The 18,943-nt window shown below is 41.6% G+C and overlaps 1 protein-coding gene across 1 annotated transcript in view; it reads left to right on the forward strand.

Annotated features, from left to right (window-relative positions):
* The window catches only part of LOC129097858 (rho guanine nucleotide exchange factor 17-like), a 61,141-nt gene extending 47,412 nt beyond the window's left edge, over nt 1–13,729 (forward strand). The window contains 21 exon segments of the mRNA XM_054606783.1: nt 569–685; nt 1,804–1,896; nt 2,019–2,195; nt 2,458–2,508; nt 2,710–2,819; nt 3,031–3,116; nt 4,667–4,785; nt 4,984–5,191; nt 5,559–5,632; nt 5,778–5,861; nt 5,971–6,074; nt 6,557–6,672; nt 6,817–6,936; nt 7,016–7,283; nt 7,530–7,616; nt 7,919–7,986; nt 8,212–8,360; nt 8,455–8,629; nt 8,883–8,978; nt 9,331–9,513; nt 9,646–13,729. Coding sequence (XP_054462758.1) covers nt 569–685; nt 1,804–1,896; nt 2,019–2,195; nt 2,458–2,508; nt 2,710–2,819; nt 3,031–3,116; nt 4,667–4,785; nt 4,984–5,191; nt 5,559–5,632; nt 5,778–5,861; nt 5,971–6,074; nt 6,557–6,672; nt 6,817–6,936; nt 7,016–7,283; nt 7,530–7,616; nt 7,919–7,986; nt 8,212–8,360; nt 8,455–8,629; nt 8,883–8,978; nt 9,331–9,513; nt 9,646–9,854 — 2,694 coding nt within the window. The 3' untranslated portion in view covers nt 9,855–13,729.
* The last annotated feature ends 5,214 nt before the right edge of the window (nt 13,730–18,943 follow it).

Genomic DNA, 18,943 nt, shown 5'->3' on the forward strand with positions numbered 1-18,943 from the left:
TATATTGCTTGTGAATATTATTTTCAACAAGTTTGAGCCATTAGTTATCAATATTTTTGTCATAAAAAGTTAAAAAACAAGAATTAAAAAATACTCATTATAACAGGTCTTATTTTATGTCCAATCCCCCAACATATTCAAATTAATCAAACAGAATAAAGCAGCAAATCCTAACATTTATTTCAATCAGGAGAGATTTCAATAATTGATTACAAATGCACAAGAAATGAATAATACAAAGTCTTTGGCGATTGGATTCCATAGCGAAGCCGACTAACAGAGGGGCAGTGATGCTGAGGTCAGACATGGCCCAATCCCCCAAAAGAGAGAATTCGTTTTTTTATCTAAAATGGATAACTTATCTACTGTTGTAGATAAAGAAACAGAAGATTAGTCATAAGAAGGGTTATGGGTAAAACTTTTTAGGATAAGCTTGCATGAGGGGAAGTTAAACCAGAGTTAAGAGGGGTCAAGTTAACCATAGCAAAGGATAGGTTAGGGTCTAGATAGACCGCAGAAAAGGAGTGCACACATATTAACTTAAATATCCTCTTCTGCTTTTCTCCAGTTCTCCAAAGAGACCCTAGCTAATATGTATTCGGCGTACATCGACAACTTTCTCAATGCCAAAGATGCTGTGAGGATTGCCAAGGAGGCCAAGCCAGCGTTTCACAAGTTTCTGGAGGTGAGTGTTGGACTGAGTCACAGGATGTCCTGTTTTGTCCGGGCAGCTGCTCTTATGTGTTTTTTTGGAAAACTGGAAACCAGTCTAGACATTTTCATGTCTGGTGGAAGAGCCTTTGACCAGCTTTTAGAGCCTTAAAGGTGCTTTGTTGAGCATATTTGTTAAAATAAAAGTTAAAATAAATATGTGTGTGTGTGTGTGTGTGTGTGTGTGTGTGTGTGTGTGTGTGTGTGTGTGTGTGTGTGTGTGTGTGTGTGTGTGTGTGTGTGTGTGTGTGTGTGTGTGTGTGTGTGTGTGTGTGTGTGTGTGTGTGTGTGCTTCCTGTCTTGTTAGTCCAGTTTGTTGAAGAAGGTATTCTTGTTTCTGAGTTGGAAAGAGGGACACATGACTGTTCTTGCTCTACAGGCCGTTAGGATACATATTTTGAATTGACTTATAAATGTTTATGAAAAAGATTTTACACTGTTGAGCAAAATGAAAATTCATGTGTTGGACATACTGGCTTAATATCAAGTTTTTGTGCAAATACATTCATTTCTTAATCTGATTATGTCAAATTCATTGTGTGGAACGGTTTGTTTCCTCTGCTCAGGAGATCTGAAGGATCTTAAATGTTTTCACAATGCCAGGAAACTACTTAAATTTATTTTGTCTTTCAGTAAATATCTATATTTTTATTCATGTTATCTTTCTGGGTGTGAAACTATAATTAAGGACTAATTACTGTCTTAAATCATCTCTTTCAACCAGATAATCTGACTTGAAAACCCCGCAATATTTTACCAATATGTCCAGTTAGATATGGTAGACCACTGTTGTACACTTTAATGTGCTGTGGTGTGCCACCAGAAATATATGTATGGGAATAACAGACAGAAGCACAGATGTAGAAAATATTATCAGGCACCACAAAAACCTCCCATGTCCTCGTCCTGTTCTCAGTTTTCGACCACAGAGAGCTCCACGCCAGACGGGGTTTTTAGAGTGCAACCACTACGCCATCCTGTGGTGGAGACTTGACTTGCAACACATATTGTTTCTTGTGCTTACATGAGTCTTTCACACTCTCTTATATCCATCCTCTGTCTCCATTCTACTCCTGCCTTCACCCCTTACAGCATAACATGCGTGAGAACAAGGAGAAACAGGCTCTGGGGGATCTGATGATTAAACCGGTCCAGAGGATTCCTCGATATGAGCTGCTGGTGAAGGTGAATCATTTAAAAATGTATCTGCCTACTTTTTGTATACTGTTTTGTAGCCTCATCCTGTGTTTAGTGACGAGAAGCTCGTGTATGGGGAGATTAATGTATTTGTGTTTGTTTTGTTCAAGGACCTGCTCAAGCACACCCCAGAGGATCACCCAGACCACCCATACTTACTGGACGCCCAGAGAGACATCAAGCGATTGGCTGAGAGGATCAATAAGGGCCGTCGCTCTGCCGAGGAGGCAGAGAGGGAGGCCAGGGTCATCCAGGAGATCGAGGCGCACATAGAGGGAGTTGAACATGTGAGATATTTATCACTGTAAAGATAAAATTCACAACTGTTTTCATTGTTGATTAATAAGCAGATTGTCCCTTGATTAATTGATTCATTTAACATCATAGGATATAAGAAAATGGGGAAAAATGCCCATCACATTGTGTCTTTTACAGTGTTTCCCAGTGCTAATGGATTTTATACAGCTATTTCATTCCATCCTTAAAGAGTGACAACACCTTACAGTTGCTTAAAGTGATGCTCATTTTTTCTGTGTGTGTTTTTGTTAGATTCTAAACCCCCAGAGGAAGTTCTTGAGACAGGAAATGGTCATGGAGGCGGTAAGAAGTACTTTCTGAGTTGACAAATATTTGTAGCCTAACAAGGTTTCTATATTGGTCTCATGTCAAGGAAAAGAAGTCAAAAGTAATAGAAAGGCTGAACGGGGACTGTTTCATAAATATTATATTGTATTAAAACTGATTCCGAGTCCAAGTTAAGATTAGTTGAGCTCTTCCTCTCTCTCTTTTCTCTCTCTGTAGAAGACAGTTGGTGGGAAGAAAGACCGTTCTCTCTTCCTCTTCAGTGATCTGATCATCTGCACCACTCTCAAGAGAAAGTCTGGCTCGTTAAGACGCAGTTCCATGAGCCTGTATGTGACACACACACACACACACACACACACACACACACACACACACACACACACACACACACACACACACACACAAGCACACGTTAAACACTCACCATCATAATTTAGTTCTAAACCCCCTGGTGTTGTACAAAAGGCCACTTTTCCTACAATGTTTGATAAAACTTTCTCTTTCTATCTCTTCTTCTTCTGCTGCTCTCTCCATCAGATACTCCGCTGCAAGTATGATTGATACCTCCAGTAAATACAAGTTCCTGTGGAAGCTTCCCCTGGAGGATGTGGAGGTGGTGAAAAGTAAGACTCCATCTTTAGAGCTTTCACTGCTGATGTTATGAAACACATAGGCATCCTGTCAGTTAAATGTTTTCTTCATGTGACTCTCATGCCCCTGAGTAACCTCTAATACCTCTGGTGACATAATGATATTTCTTATTGATTTATATCAACAACAAAAAAAGAATAAATGTTCCTGTTCATCAATATGATCTTATTATTATATTCCTTTATTGATCCCCATGGGGGAAATTCAAGTGTTGCAGCAGCTCAACTACACAGACACAGACAATAAATACACATACTATACAACTACACAGACACAGACAATAAATACACATACTATACAACAAAATAAAGATAGAACAGGAATAAAAATGTACAGTATATCCACATGGGGGCCTGGTCAGCATGTTGACAGACTGTGGTCTCCGCTGTTGTTATACAGTCTGATGGCAGTGGGCACAAATGAGCGTCTGAAGCGCTCCGTCCTGCTCTTTGGCAGAATCAGCCGATGGCTGAAAGAGCTGCCCAGCTGCCACAGTTCCTCATGGAGAGGGTGAGAGGGATTGTCCAGGATGGCTCCGAGTTTGGCCTTCATCCTCCTCTCACCCACTGACTCCAGACTGTCCAGCTCCAGACCCACCACAGAGCTGGCTTTCCTCACCAGCTTATTAAGTTTGTTGGCATCTCCAGTCCTGATGCCACCACCCCAGCACACCACAGCGAAGAAGAGGGCACTGGCTACCACAGACTGGTAGAATGCCTTGAGCAGTTTATTGCACACATTGAAGGACCTCAGCCTCCTCAGGAAGAACAGCCTGCTCTGTCCTTTCCTGTAGAGGGCATCAGTGTTGTGTGTCCAGTCCAGTTTATTGTTTATCTGCACCCCAAGGTACTTGTAGGACTCAACCCTCTCCACTTCCCCTCCCTGAATGAAAACAGGGACAGGGGGCTTCTGTTCCTCTGGTAGTCCACCACAAGCTCCTTGGTCTTGCTGATGTTGAGCTTCAGGTGGTTGTTGCTGCACCATGTGATGAAGCTCTCAATCAGTCCTCTGTACTCCTCCTCGTTGTCCCTGGTGATACATCCAACAATGGAGGAGTCATCGGAAAACTTTTGGAGGTGGCAGGAACCAGAGTTGAAGCGGAAGTCCGAGGTGTAGAGAGTGAAGAGGAACGGTGCCAGTACAGTTCCTTGGGGTGCGCCGGTGTTGCTGATCACAGACTCAGAGACACAGCCATCCACCCTGACGTACTGTGGCCGGCCTGTGAGGTAGTCTGTGATCCAGGAAGTGGTGTCGGGGTGCAGGTTCATCTCCAGCAGCTTCTCTCTCAGTAGGGAGGGCTGGATGGTGTTGAAAGCACTGGAGAAGTCAAAGAACATGACTCTCACAGTGCTTCCCAGCTTCTCCAGGTGAGAGAGGGCCTTGTGTGTCAGGTAGATGATGGAAATCTTTCATCAGATCTTTCATCAATTATCAAAATTAGACACGACCATTCTTTTCTTTGAGATGTTTAGTTTTTTCATTATGATTGCTTTTTTATTAAAAAAAGAAAAATTCTGCTTAGGCTCCACTCAGGCAACAAACAAGGAGAGCATCCAGAAGATGATAAGTCGATTAGACGAGGATCTCAGCACTCTGGGTCAGATCAGCAAAATGTCTGAGACCCTCAGCTTCCCACATCAGGTAGTGTGAACCAACACACACACACACACACACAACCATGCAAACAGCAGCCGCATGTTTTACTGTATCTTACCTTTCTTTTTTTGTACACAATGAGAATTTATTTATTTATTTTGACCTGTCTTATTGTCTTCTGTTCTATGATATGGTGCAACTTCTAATGGTCTTTTTTTTTCTTGTTGTTTCCATCTCTCTCAGTCCCTCGACGAGGTAATAAAGGACCTGATGGCGTCCGTGCACAGGGAGCTGTCGGAGAAGCAGTCTCTGGCCTTCAGCATGACCTTCCTGCCCACAAAGCTGGAGTTCACCACAGCCTCCGCCGAGAGCAGCTTCGTCTTCGAGTTCTCTTCGCCTGACACGCGCTCCAACTTTGAACAGGCCTTTGAAGATGCCAAGAAGAAGTTAGGTGAGTAAGAAGTTAAATATTTTTTTACTGTAGTGTAGCTTGTCCGCTACAGTAGACAAAGGAGGTATCAGCAGCAGCATGTGGATGCAATGGTTTCATTTCAACATGTCAAGTTGATTTTATTTATAAAGCCCAATTTATCACAACTTTGCCTCAAGGCGCTTTACAATCTGTACAGTCCCTCAGGTTAACAATAAACTCTGGGGTCAGCTGCATTAAGCAACTAAAAGTATTTTTGTTGCAGTTTTCCAAAGCTATGTTTTTATAATTTTAATACTACAATTATTATTTTATTGTAAATGATGCTGACTAGGATTCATTGCGCCTCAAGCTACTTTATTTGTTTAACTGTCAATGTTGTGTTTAGCAATGAATAAGGACCAGTGGGACCCCGAGTTTCTGAAGGCTATTCCTATTATGAAGACACGCAGTGGAATGCAGGTGAGAGCAGCACAGAGTCTCTGCCGTCTAATCTGTGTATAAATAAATGATTTATCTCATTTGAATGACTTTCACACCTGTAGACAAGCCCTCTTTACAAATGTACAAAAGTTATCAACGCTCATGCATTGTTGTTTGTCTCCAGTTTTCGTGTGCCTCTCCCAGCCACAGCTGTCCTGACAGTGGCTGTGAGGTGTGGGTGTGTAACAGTGATGGATACGTTGGACAGGTGAGAACCTATTATATTATTCCATGTGCTTTCTTGTTGAGAAAAAAAAACTATTTTGCCTTTTGCCGTCACAACTTGACTGATGATGATGATGTTTTTCTCTGTCCAGGTGTGTCTGTTGAACATCAAAGATGAGCCCACAGTTGAGGCCTGTATCGCTGTCTGCTCAGCGAGGATCATATGTATTGCTGCCGTACCCGGACTCAAGGGAAGGTCAGTACACACACACTGACTAATCATTTCAGCGTTATATCTTACACTCAATCAATCACCCACGTCTGTCATCAGATGATCATTTTGTTGAGAATGATGCTATCAAGCACGGAGCGCAGCTGCACTGCTAGACGACAACAGTGCTGTGTGTATTTGGAACTGCAGTAGTGCGATCTGAGAAATACTACACACTGCAGTATTTATGCAGCATACAGTACGTGTAGTAAAATCAGGATTTCCCTGGTAGCTACAACAAGTTACTGTGAGCATTTTCTGACTGGACACGATGCGCACGCGCGCGCACACGCGCGCACACACGCACACACGCACGCACGCACGCACGCACACACACACACACACACACACACACACACAATTGCACAAAAAAAACCCAGCTTAAGCTGCACCTCACTGGTTCATTGATTCTATCCCTGACTTCATTTATATTCTGTACCATTAACCAATGACTCTTAACTTCGTAGGGAGCGTGTATCAGAGCCCACCTTGACCACTGCCTCCACAGCACCTGGTCACACCCAGCAGCAGCTCCATATATCTATCTGTCAATCATCTGTGGAGCTGACAGAGCGACCCACAGGTTAGTCCATAATTACAATGTGACTGGCAGCTATAGTATAATCCTAATCTTATCCTATTGATAACCTTTAGGAACGGCATTGACTTGATTATTCTGCAGTTTTCTATTGGATAGATATTTTGACGATGAACTGATTGTTTCCAGGACCAGGGGCGGAGCTTGTTCCTTTTGACAGTGATGACACGGATGACGAGGATTCACCCAGCCCTTCCTCTACTCTACAGAGTCAGGCCAGTCACTCCACCATATCATCCAGCTATGGCAGTGAGTAAAGAAACACTCCAGTCACTCACACACTTACTGTTCACACTTCAAACTTATACTCTCATGTCCTCCTCTTAAGATGACGAGGGCCCAGGCTCCAAGGAGATGGCTACAGAGACCACCAGCAGTGAGGAGGAGCAGGAGTTCCCTGTGGTGAGCTCTTACGGAGCTCCCGGGATGTTGGGAGTTGGCGGAGGAGGGCGGGGCCACACAGAAAGCCCCATGGACGGCCGCGCCATGCGCCGCTCCTCTCGGGGCTCATTCACCAGGGCGAGTCTGGAGGACCTGCTCAGCATCGACCCGGAGGCCTACCAGAGCTCAGTGTGGCTGGGCACAGAGGACGGATGGTGTGTAATGCACACACTCACTCGCATACACACCATAAACCTTCGGTCCAGATTAAAAGTAAACCCAAGTGAAGTTATGACACTTCAGAGATTGTATGGACCTGTGGCTCATTTTCCTATGGACACAACAATAAACCTACACATACAAAAACTGTGGTTTTCTGTTTTCACATAGAAAAAGTTTCCTTGGTTATTAGTGTACTGATTTCTTCACCTAACCTCCTATAATGCTTCTGTTCCTGCAAGCATCCACGTGTACCAGTCCTCAGACAACATCCGTAACCGTAAGAACAGCATGAAGATGCAACACTCGGCCTCCATCCTCTGTATACTGTGAGTTCCCTTCTTTTCCGCTACTTTTCCTTTAAAAACAAAAAATAATACTGGAATTTATGCTGCATTAGACAAAAAGAAATGTTTAAGCCACAATGATGGAAAGCTATTTGATGCAGCTGGGTTCCAATGTGTTCTGTCAGGTCTGTCCCCTGTTGGCCTCTACTTTCCTGTCTCTGCCACCTGGATATTTTCTTGTAGAGATTTTGCAAAATGAAAAAGGCATTGTATTTTTAGTATTGTTATGTCATTCATTGTGTGCTTCCCTTGACATCCTTCCTTGTCTTTGTTTCCTCCTACAGGTATTTGGACAACAAAGTGTTTGTGGCGTTGGCCAATGGAGAGGTGATCGTCTATCAGAGAGAAGCAGGTAAAATGGCGTTTGGAGCAAAAGTGTTTCTGTGGAAGCTGAGTTGCTGAAATCTGAAATTTTTTATTTAACATGCTGCTACTGTACAGCACCTATTGGGAGTGCTGACATTACCGTTAATTCAGCTTGCTTCAACCACTTAAGTATTTATATTATTCATGTTCCTCTATCCTTTATATTCTTTCTGTATAACCCCCCCCCCCCCCCCTTTATCTCAATCTGCAGGTAGTTTCTGGGACCCTCAGTCTTCTCAGACGTTGGTTCTGGGCACGCCCAGTAGCCCTGTCACCAAAATGGTTCCTGTGGGAGGAAAGCTTTGGTGTGGCTCACAGAACAGAGTGCTTATTATCAACACAACTACATTGGTACAAGAGGTAGGTAGAAGGGTTAACGAATTTGTGTACGGACGAATTAGCGACATTGCAGACAAAACAATCAGTGTTTGTGTGTGTCTTCTCTCCCGCTCAGCACTGGTTCCAGGTGGGCACAGACAGCAGTCGGTGCGTGACTTGCATGGTGGCGTACGGTCACGGTGTGTGGTTGGCGTTGCAGGGAAGTGCACAGGTCAAACTTTACCACGCTCAGACCTTGGAGAGCCTGACAGAGGTGGACGTGGCGCCCGCTGTGCACAAGATGCTCGCAGGTAAACACACAAAGAAAACAAGCACATACAGATTTTTTGAGTAACAGAAACGTTTATACATATTTATATCGTATTAATTCCCATTGCAAAATATTTTCCCTGTCCTCTCTATCCTCCCTAAATTTGAATCACCACCTCACTCATTCTCTCTCTCTCTCTCTCCACTGTCCCTCACTTTACTCCTCCCTTCATCCTCACCACTGTCCCTCCTCTCACCTACATCCCATTGTCTCTTTTCTTTCTCTCCATTCAGGTGCAGACGCCATTATCAGACAGCACAAAGCTGCCTGTCTGAGAATCACAGCATTGCTGGCCTGTAAGGATCTGCTGTGGATCGGCACCAGTGCAGGTAAACACATCCAAAAACACATTAAGCTGATGATGAAACTCAAGTACCGTTTTGTTTCACTCGCGAACATCATTGCAAAAAAGCATTACAAAATACATTATGTTTATGTAATACGTAGTGTATATTTTTGCAATTGTAGAATTTAGGAATTTTACATTTATCATTATTATGCCTCCGCGCTGGCATCAGCTGTGGCCGGTGGCCCTTATGTTTTCAGGTTGTCTGTATGTGCGGAACATTTTTTTGTGAATGTGATATCTCAGGAACATCTACAAGGAATTGCAGGACGGTACTTCTAGTCTTTTGATTAAAAAAGAAAGTACGTTTTTAAGATCTTGGTGTTCTTCTACAGGGGTGGTCCTTACGCTGGTGGTCCCAGCAGTGAGCTCAGGAACTGTGGCCGGGACACTGAAAGTTCCTCAGGTGCCAATGGGCTCAGCTCATGGACACACGGGACACGTTCGCTTCCTGACATCAATTGAACTACCGGAAGGGTTTGACATGAACTTCCCTCCTTCAACAGCTGACTCCACAGGTAGTTATTGCTTTTTTCCCCCTTTCTTTTTATTTTCACTCTTTTGCAGCACAAAAATTGAACAACTGAATCAAATTTGTATCATCACGTGTGCCTTCCCTTGACCTTTAATCCCTCTTCTCTGTTTTCTAGGCAACCAATCTCAGAGCAGCAGCACAGTGGACGGGAACCTCCAGAGGCGTGACTCCGCGCGGCGCCGAGCCTCCGCCCTCATCCCATCAAAAACCAACAATCTAGTCATTTCCGGCGGCGACGGCTATGAGGACTTCAGACTCACCAATAGCAGTGAAACGGTCGGACGGGACGACAGTACCAACCATCTTTTGCTCTGGAAGGTCTGAGACAATCGACACCTGGTTTGAACAACCCGCCCAAACCTCCCTCTAGCTGAAAACGGCGCACAAGCTCCTCGCCTTTTCCCCATCGGACTCCTCACTTTTTGATGTTGTTGTTTTGGTCTTCTGCTCAGTCCACCAGTCTCTATGTGCGTAATATGGCTGCCAACTCCCTACCTGGACTTACTAATGAATATGATCACTTCAAAAGCCAGTTTTCTCGTGTTAATGTTTCTGATGGTGTGCGTTGTTGCTCACTGAGTGGTGTCTGTGCTTGTGTATTTTGTTTTTTTGGCATCTGAAAATATTGTCTAGAAAAAGTGTCTTTAAAGTCAAGTCTTCACTGAAGGAGACGGAAGAAGACAAGAAGGGGAAAATGAAACTTTCACACATGGATGTATGGTTAGACTGTGAAGAAGAGGACAGAATGTCATTGCACAGGAGGTTGAAACAGGACATCTAAGTGAAGCATGTGCTTGTCCTTTGAAATTTTCTCTGTTTTCTTGGGGACTTGGACATCAACCCTTTACTCCATCATCACTTCATCTTAGCCTGAACTGCAGACAGAATGCCTCCTGATGATCAGAGGTGAATGTCATGTAAAAATATATGAATGGAAACTAAGTAAAACAAACAGACTGTGGTTTGATGGATATTCTGAATTTGCGTTTATTTCTGCAGTTGGAGCTCAAGCTTGAGAGAGAGAGAGGTTCAGTTGATGACTGAGCTTTGAAGACGTCAAAGACAAATTATTTTTGTTGTGTGGAAAACAACCCCTAATGGCAGATCTTAGATCAGATATTTCTGGTTCTAGAAGGGTTGTAACAATATCTCCGCAAGCATTGCTTATAAGACTGCTAAAATCACTTTTTTTTTCCCTGTAGAGGAAGAGTGATTATCATTAAAGTGCAATATCTGGCAAGGGTATTAAGGAAGACACACACACACATACACAGTCACACACACATTAATGCACAGCCTCCTCTCACTGAATAGGAAGATATTTGTGAAAAAAAACTGAAATGTGTGTTTTTCACAGATAATCACTTTGTATCAGATTTTCTTATTTAATTCTCTTTGTCGGTATAAAATGAAAAGAACGTAGATGAGGCCTGCTACTGGAGTGGAGTAGTAAAAAAAAAAGTATTCCTTAACATGACTATGCCAAAGCCTTGTGTGTGTGTGTGTTAGAGTTTTGACATGTTTGTTTTGCAGAAATCAGGAGCTGAAGTTACTGACTTCTGTGACGCTATGGTATTAGATAGCGACGGTTATGTACAGTATTTATGGTTTTGATTTTAGCGCCTTTTCTTTTTCAGCACTTAATTTATAGAAGATGTAGTTTCCACTTTTAGTTTTTTTGAGTTAAAGAACAAGGAGGCCTGAGTAGCGTCCTGACTTACCGGCCTGACTTGAGTAGCGGAATAGATAACTAGGCATGGTTTGGTTCAGGCAGACAGATATTCACAGCGGGGGTGAAACGAAACAGTCCACTGATGGTTCAGTACAATTCACAATAGGAGGTTCTTGTTTCGGAGTTGTATGACTTCCCAAATGTAGAGAAACAGACCCAAAAAGTAAATTGTCTAGAAGTTATTTTTTTTTGTTATGACAAAACATGTCTAATCATCTAAACTGATTCTTGCAAACTGATCCCAAAATTCACCTCTTAGTGTTTCTGAACGTAGCTCGATCCTTATCTTGAACCGACAGTCATCTGTTTGGTGCGCTGAATGCAAGAGATGCTCAAAATTTCCATTATTTGACAGCTTCACGGTGCATATTGTGGCATTTTTGTCAGAAGTGTTTTGTTACACCCCTAATGCACAAACGCTGATTTCAGTATTGATTGTTGGAGAAAAGGATGCATGTGGTGTGTTTGTGAGACGAGAGTACCCAAGATACAAAGTAGGTCAGAAGGACAAATGCTGAGCACACAAACGTGCCTAAAAGTTAAGCCACTACACACACACACACACACACACACACACACACACACACACACACACACACACACACACACACACACACACACACACACACACATAGTGGAAAGTCAGCTCTCACTCGCACTACAGCAGATGTCTGAGGGAAGTGAACGGTGACACTGACTTGTCCTTGCACACACTCACATGTTAGTGTCGGCCTTTGGGGTGATTGTCTTTGATCCATTCAAGCCTAGAAAACCTCATTGCACTTTGCCAGCCATCTGGGCACTCACCTGAGCTTTCCCACTTCCCATACGCATACGCATTAGGTTAACTCTTCAACAGTAAAGGGAATTTGGTTGGTTAATATGATAGCAGCTAGTGAGCTCTTTGCCTCTGTAAGCGTAAAGGCGTGTGTGTTAGTGTGTGTGCAACCTCCACAAGTGCTCTGTTATTCAGTTAAAAAGCATTAGAGGGACATTGTTTGTGATTTTTTATTGCCCAAACTTGAGGCTAAATTATAGCTAGCTTGTGGTAGCATGTATAGAATACAGCAGAGGAAAGTTGGACAATTTTAGCAAATGTTACAGGACTAGTTCAACATTTTGGGAAATACACTTTTTGGGCTTTTTGTTGAAAAGATTGACACCACAATCTTCTCATCTAACACTAAGCACAAAAGTGAACAAGATTATTTCCAAAAATGTTTAATTATTCATTTTTACGTCCTCTAAGGTTAAGGTAGCACATAACGTTTTTTTTATGTTCTGTATAAGTCACAACAAAATGTTATATTTGTGTTCTCAGTGCCAAGAGCTGTCAAGTCACCTATGAAAATGCTGTATATCTATGCTGGCTGTGGAGCGATGGATAGCTCCTCGAGTGGAGTCTTATTTTTTATGTGAGAAATGATGTGGAGGAACATCTGTGTGCTATCTCTGCTGGTACCAGCGCTTTTGGAGCAGCGTTTCTAAAACTGTGAGTGTAGAAACAAAACGGGGTCACAGCCTCTCAACGGTGGGTCCCCACTTCACTGTGTTTTCAAGTTCTGGGTAAAACTAAATTACTTAGTGTCCTGGGCTGAAACCAAAACCTTGGAGTCAATGACTTTCAAATCTGAATCAGAAAGTTAGTAGATGTTCTTTAAAATCCTCCAAAAAAAAGCATATACTATAACAATTTCTTGGCAGTCATACATATTAATGACTGGACAATTAGTATTTTTCAGCAGTTGCATTTTAGGTTTTGAGCCCAGTGTAATTATTTATACTCTCTTCATTTTACAGACACACAAGCATGCACACGAACACACCGCGTCTTAGATATGAAGTAAATCTGGATGCTTATTTGACCAGGATTGAGAGAATGAACCAGAAGATTTACACTTAATTTTCACCATCACATCCAACACATCCTATCATCACTGTAACTCTCACTAAACCTGTAAGTATCTTCCTCATGTCCGTATGTGAAAGAAGTCTTTATTGTTGTAAATATTGGTATATATTGCCTTTTTCTGTAAATAGTGCACCCACGGTCCTCAATTGTTGATATGAATCTAATGGCATATTTTTATATATTTGTGTAAGGTTTTGCTTTTGTTTGTGATTTTTTCCCCCTCCTCCTCCTTTCTGGCATGCGCTGTCAGTGACGTTTAAATTATAACTGTCGTAGATCTTTCCAAAAGAAGACAAGAAGGCCTCTGTTGTTGCCAGGACGACAAGATTGAGTTTGGGCCTGAAAGGTATTCACTGGAGGCCATGTTAGCTCTGAAACGTATGTGTGCGTTGTCACAGTTGTCTAAAGGAAGGAAAAACAACCTGGTCACAACTCTGTTTCTCTGGCTCTGGTCGCAGTTGTCATGGTTACAGTCTATCAAAGTTACGTCCTGTATGTAGCTGTTCTCGTTTTGTCACTGTGGGTTCCTCTTTGTAATTAAATCAGTTCACTGGTGCCGGTTTATGTCGTTCTTTCTTCAACTGGTGAGGAGTTGGTCTATTGAAATGTGTTACATAATCTATCATATTAAGGTTTAACCGATTATCTGCTGATTAACTCATCATATTTAGGTTTCTTAAACCAGGATATGATGCTTAGGTGCACAAAACATAAACAGGATACAGAGGAATGCATTCATAGAATGCCAATGTGCCTTAAATTTTCATTTTATTGTAAATTGATTAGTTGATCAACAGCAAACTAATCGGCAATAATTTAGAAAATGTATTGATTCAATCATTAAAATGACACTTTTTTTTAAGGGACAGTGTGTAGCATTAAGGGGGATCTATTGACAGAAATGTAATGTAGTATTAACAGGTATGTTTTCTTGTGTGTATGATCCCCTAACAATCTAAATTGTTGTGTTTTTGTTACCTTAGACTGAGCCCTGTACAGCTTAAACCGGTCACTTTGTTTCTGGAGTATCACAGAATGAGCAAAAATCCAACACTGGTTCTAGATGGGATATTCGCTGTTCATTCTTTTTGCATCTATCATTGTAATTCTGCTTCACACATCGAGAAAGTTTCAGTTGGTTGCAATCTGCAACCTCACCGCTAGATGCAGCCAAATCCTTCAGACTGGCCCGTTTAAATGACAAATTATACTTGTACCAGCTTTTTTGTCTTAAATAATTGAAACTAAACCCTTTGGGCTTTAATCTGCCAATTTTTTTTATTATATATAATTTCATTTTTTAAAGTTATCTGAGTAGTTGATTAATTGTTTGAAAAAAAAAATCTTAAAATATTTCGATAATCAAAATAATTGTGTGTAGCAGCCCTTCTTTTGCCAAAACTTTAATTAAACTGTGTCACTGCTGGTAGAAAGAACTAAAATTCACAACTTCATGTAGTCACTTTACACAATCCTTAATATAAAGTTAAAAAAACTTGTATCTTTTACTTGGTGGAACCAAACATTAAAAGCAAAAGTCAGAGATTCTTAAAGAAGCCTAGGACGGTCTGTTGAAGAATGGTTTGTAATCATTGTTTTGCAGGCTGTATAATAAAAATCCTCTCCCCCCCTCCATTCTTCACTGTCAGAAAAAATAAATGGATATTGAATAAATATAAATACAATGGACTCAGGTCTTATGACGCCCTCCTTCAGCCAGCAGCCCTGACCATAACACAGTTACAGCTGTGTTTTTTTATGGGGTTTTTTATCAGCACACTTCAGTGTCACTCAACTATTCACATTACTTGAGCCCACTAACCCACAATGAAGTGTATTGTGATATGATAGCCCTGCAGTATATATATAGGGAAACCGTATGAATGCAGGCCATTCAGGACACACAAATACAAATGTTGCTCCTTCCCCCCTCATGAACACACAGACACACACACACACACACACACACACACAGTGCATCCACACACAGTATTCAAATGATGCATTAAACAGTGAAGATCTGTGTGATGACTGAAAGAGGCAGTAAAGACAGCAGCACAGAGATGCATCTGTGTCACCAGAATGACTGATTGATATTGTGAGTCATTGACTCGCACTGACTAGAGAACTTGGGCACGTGGAAATCTCCTTCATTCACTGTTTAATACATTTTACAGTATTTTGTGGGTGTAATTAGACAATCTCCTTTGAAAAAAATCTTACATAGTGCTAACACATGATCCACTCCTCAGTCACTTGTTTTTTTCCCCAGGCCGCTATGAAGGTCACCGATTATCCTACAAAACCTGTATAGTGGGCTCACACTGCAGTATTATTACTCCACTCCCAGACAGACACACTCACTTAGTTTAACTACTTTAATTAACATTTTAATTGACTATTTATTTAGTAGACATCACTTTAACATTCAGTGTACAACAATGGGCCATTTTGAAACATCACAATAGGAAAAGCTCAGGGGTAAATGATAAAATACATGATGACTGTATCCAGTATTGAGCATCCTGGCTCAGTGTCACACCGGGTCAGTTGACGAGAACAGAGCCATCGTTAATGATATTAGTAACACCTGTACTTTTCCTTCTATGACAAGGTACACTGTAGTTACTACTAATGCCACACAGGTGCTGGAGAACTGTACATTGATGCAGACAGCACCGATAATCACAAACATTTATTTTAATTTGACAAACCAAAAGCTTGTACACCAGGTCAAATCTTTCATACTGTGCAGAGGATCAAATATTTTCACCCAGATGGTTGGAAGAGTCTTTGAAGATACACATACTGATTATGTGCGATCAAAAGGGAAAAGGGACTGCTGGAATACAAATGACCAACAATAAAGGAAGATATTTAAAATTGTATTTGTGGTTATTCAAACACTTTTTTATTTATAAAGATTATTTATTTCATTAATTCTCTTTTTTTTGTTTAGATGTCATCATTTTAGAATATTTGTTTAATTTTGAACGTTTTTAGGTTTCCATTTTGGGGCCGTGTATTGGCACCTCATTATAAGAAGACCTAAAGCCATTATGAGCTTCAGCTTCCAGGTTGAGAGCTGCAGTCCCTGCTGGGGAAAGACAGCGGCCGACACAGAGGGGGTTTACGCACACGCACGCACACACACGCACACTCACGCACACACTCACTTACGGGAGTTTCATCTTGCAGCGGTGACGCACTGTGAGCTCACTGAGCCAGCTCACACACACACAGAGAGAGAGAGAGAGAGAGAGAGAGAGAGAGAGAGAGAGAGAGAGAGAAGGGGAACCTCGTTTACCGGCTTTGTGGTTTTCATTCATTCTTCTTTTAAAGTACACCTGCCAACAGGGTCCACTGATGATGCTCCTATCTGAACACTGATTTCAACGACTTTTTATTCACCAAACCGGTAAGTCCGACAACTTTTTTTCTTCTTCTTCTCCTCTCGTAGTAAGAGTCTGAATGGCTGCTCCAGCCGGTAGTTTAGTTGTGTCAGTCATTGCCGGCTCGTGTTGGACATTTTTTCGCCGCAAAGCCTGTCCGACCGTCATGACCACCTTTACGCACGGCGGTAATCAGACATATGTCCTTATGTTCATATGAGTGCGTCTGCGCAAACGGTTCATTATTATGGCACCTACTGATACCTACAGGCTGTGAGACAAACAGAGTCCCTGCTGCTGGTTTCATGTCACAAGACAATAACTATTTTAAGGGACCAAATTGAATAAGTTGTCTGAGCAACCTTTGTGGCTGCTTATGTGGTCGTGCCTCCTGCTGTGGGCCGACTGACACCCACTGCTGCTTCGATTATTATTATTAGTCACATTACTATCCCTATTTTCATGGCTATAATTCTACTGTAATAATTGCTGCTGTTATTATAAGTAGTCTTATTATATGAATCATTTATGTCATATACATTGAATGTGTTGTATCTCTGTTATACTGTTCATTCTGTACACATGACATCTATTGCATTCTGTCCATCCTGGGAGAAGGATCCCTCCTCTGTCGTTCTCCCATAGGTTTCTTCCTTTTTTCTCCCTGTTAAAGGGGTTTTTTAGGGGAGTTTTTCCTGTGCCGATGTGAGGGAAGGACAGAGGATGTCGCATGTGCACAGATTGTAAAGCCCTCTGAGGCAAAATTTGTAATTTGTGATTCTGGGCTATACAAAATAAACTGAATTGAATTGAATTGAATTATTTGATTTATCAAACTAAAGTACAGACTTTTAGGGATTTGCTGTGATGTTCGTACGGTGACTGTGATGGCTTGGAAGCTTTACCAGCTGTTGGTTTTGGTCATTTAATATATCAATATTTTTTGTTATACTGCTATGCAGCCGAATACCTTTTTTATTCATTCAATATGGTTATTATAACTAGAACCACTGTGTGTCGTCCTGTCTAATGAGGAGTGGAAGCATGCTTTACGCACTGCCATGCGTACGTGATGACCTCACTGGTAGCATGATCCCCCCCTCTCTTCTTAATGAAGTGAACTGAGTCCTGGCTCTGCTGCTTTATTTTCCTTGTTGTATACATTTTTTTTATGATATCATATGGAGATACATTAAGTCAGTTCAGTAAAGACAAATGATATTATGCAAAACTAAAAAGATACCCATTGTCAAAGCATGTTGCATAGAGATAAAGATAGGAGACGAAACTGTGAAAATGTCACATTATAAGTAGACAGTATTGATATTAACGTGTCTCTTACACACTTTTCTCTGTAACCCTGCCTCTGTGCTCAATCTAAGTTGTGTCTTATCACCATCGTTATATCGCATCATACTGCCGTAGTTTTGGCAGGATGTACCTCTGCAGAATGAGCAGTCTGAGCAATGAGGGGAGACTCCCTAAGCACACACACAGACACACACACACACACACACACACACACACACACACACACACACACACACACACACACACACACACACACACACACACACACAGACACACACATACACACATACACACAAGAGCAAAGACAAGTCTGTATTTTTTGGCTGAGAGCTTCTTTTGTCTGAGACCAAATACCTGCACGCTTGTATGAACAAGAGGCTTTCTCTCACACATCACACTGCGAACACACTTCCACCAGAAGAGGGCCATGTACAGTCTCACTGGCTCGTCTCTAATTTTAATTTCGATGCAGGTATCTTAAGAAAGAATTTTACAGGATATTCAAAGTTTATTCATCAGTATTTTCTTGTCACAGCTCGTGTCAACAGAGAATTCAATATACAGCTCAGAGAGGATTTCTAATATTTAATGTTGTCTTTTTTTACGACAAGACAAACTTCCTGTTTCCTGTCAAGTTCTTTCACCCCTTCTTATAGGAAAAATATGTTGTAAATGGGCCTGGATATGTACAGTGTAATTGGTGAGGGTGGGGAACAAGTTGTCCCTGGGCTTCTCTTGGTTTGGCCGGAGCACTTTGTATCACAAAAGTGGAGTTGCAGAGTAGCAGAGAGGAGATGGTTTGATCCAATGTTTCCAAGTTTGCGCACTCTCCTAAGTGAATCCTTCTGCTCTCACTTCTCTGTTTATAGGTGCCATCTGTTGGACCAGGTTTCAGCCAGTCTTATTTTCCTCAAACAACTCCAAAACATTACTGTGGTATCATTACAGTCAAAAAATGCTTGAAAAAATATAACTACATAGGTCAGTTTGCATGATTATATTTTCCTATGCACAAGTTTTTGTGTATGTGACAGTTGATGGGTTTTCCCAAACAGGATTTTAACAT

The sequence above is a fragment of the Anoplopoma fimbria genome, chromosome 1, assembly GCF_027596085.1.
Source record: "Anoplopoma fimbria isolate UVic2021 breed Golden Eagle Sablefish chromosome 1, Afim_UVic_2022, whole genome shotgun sequence".
Taxonomy (NCBI): Eukaryota; Metazoa; Chordata; class Actinopteri; order Perciformes; family Anoplopomatidae; genus Anoplopoma; species Anoplopoma fimbria.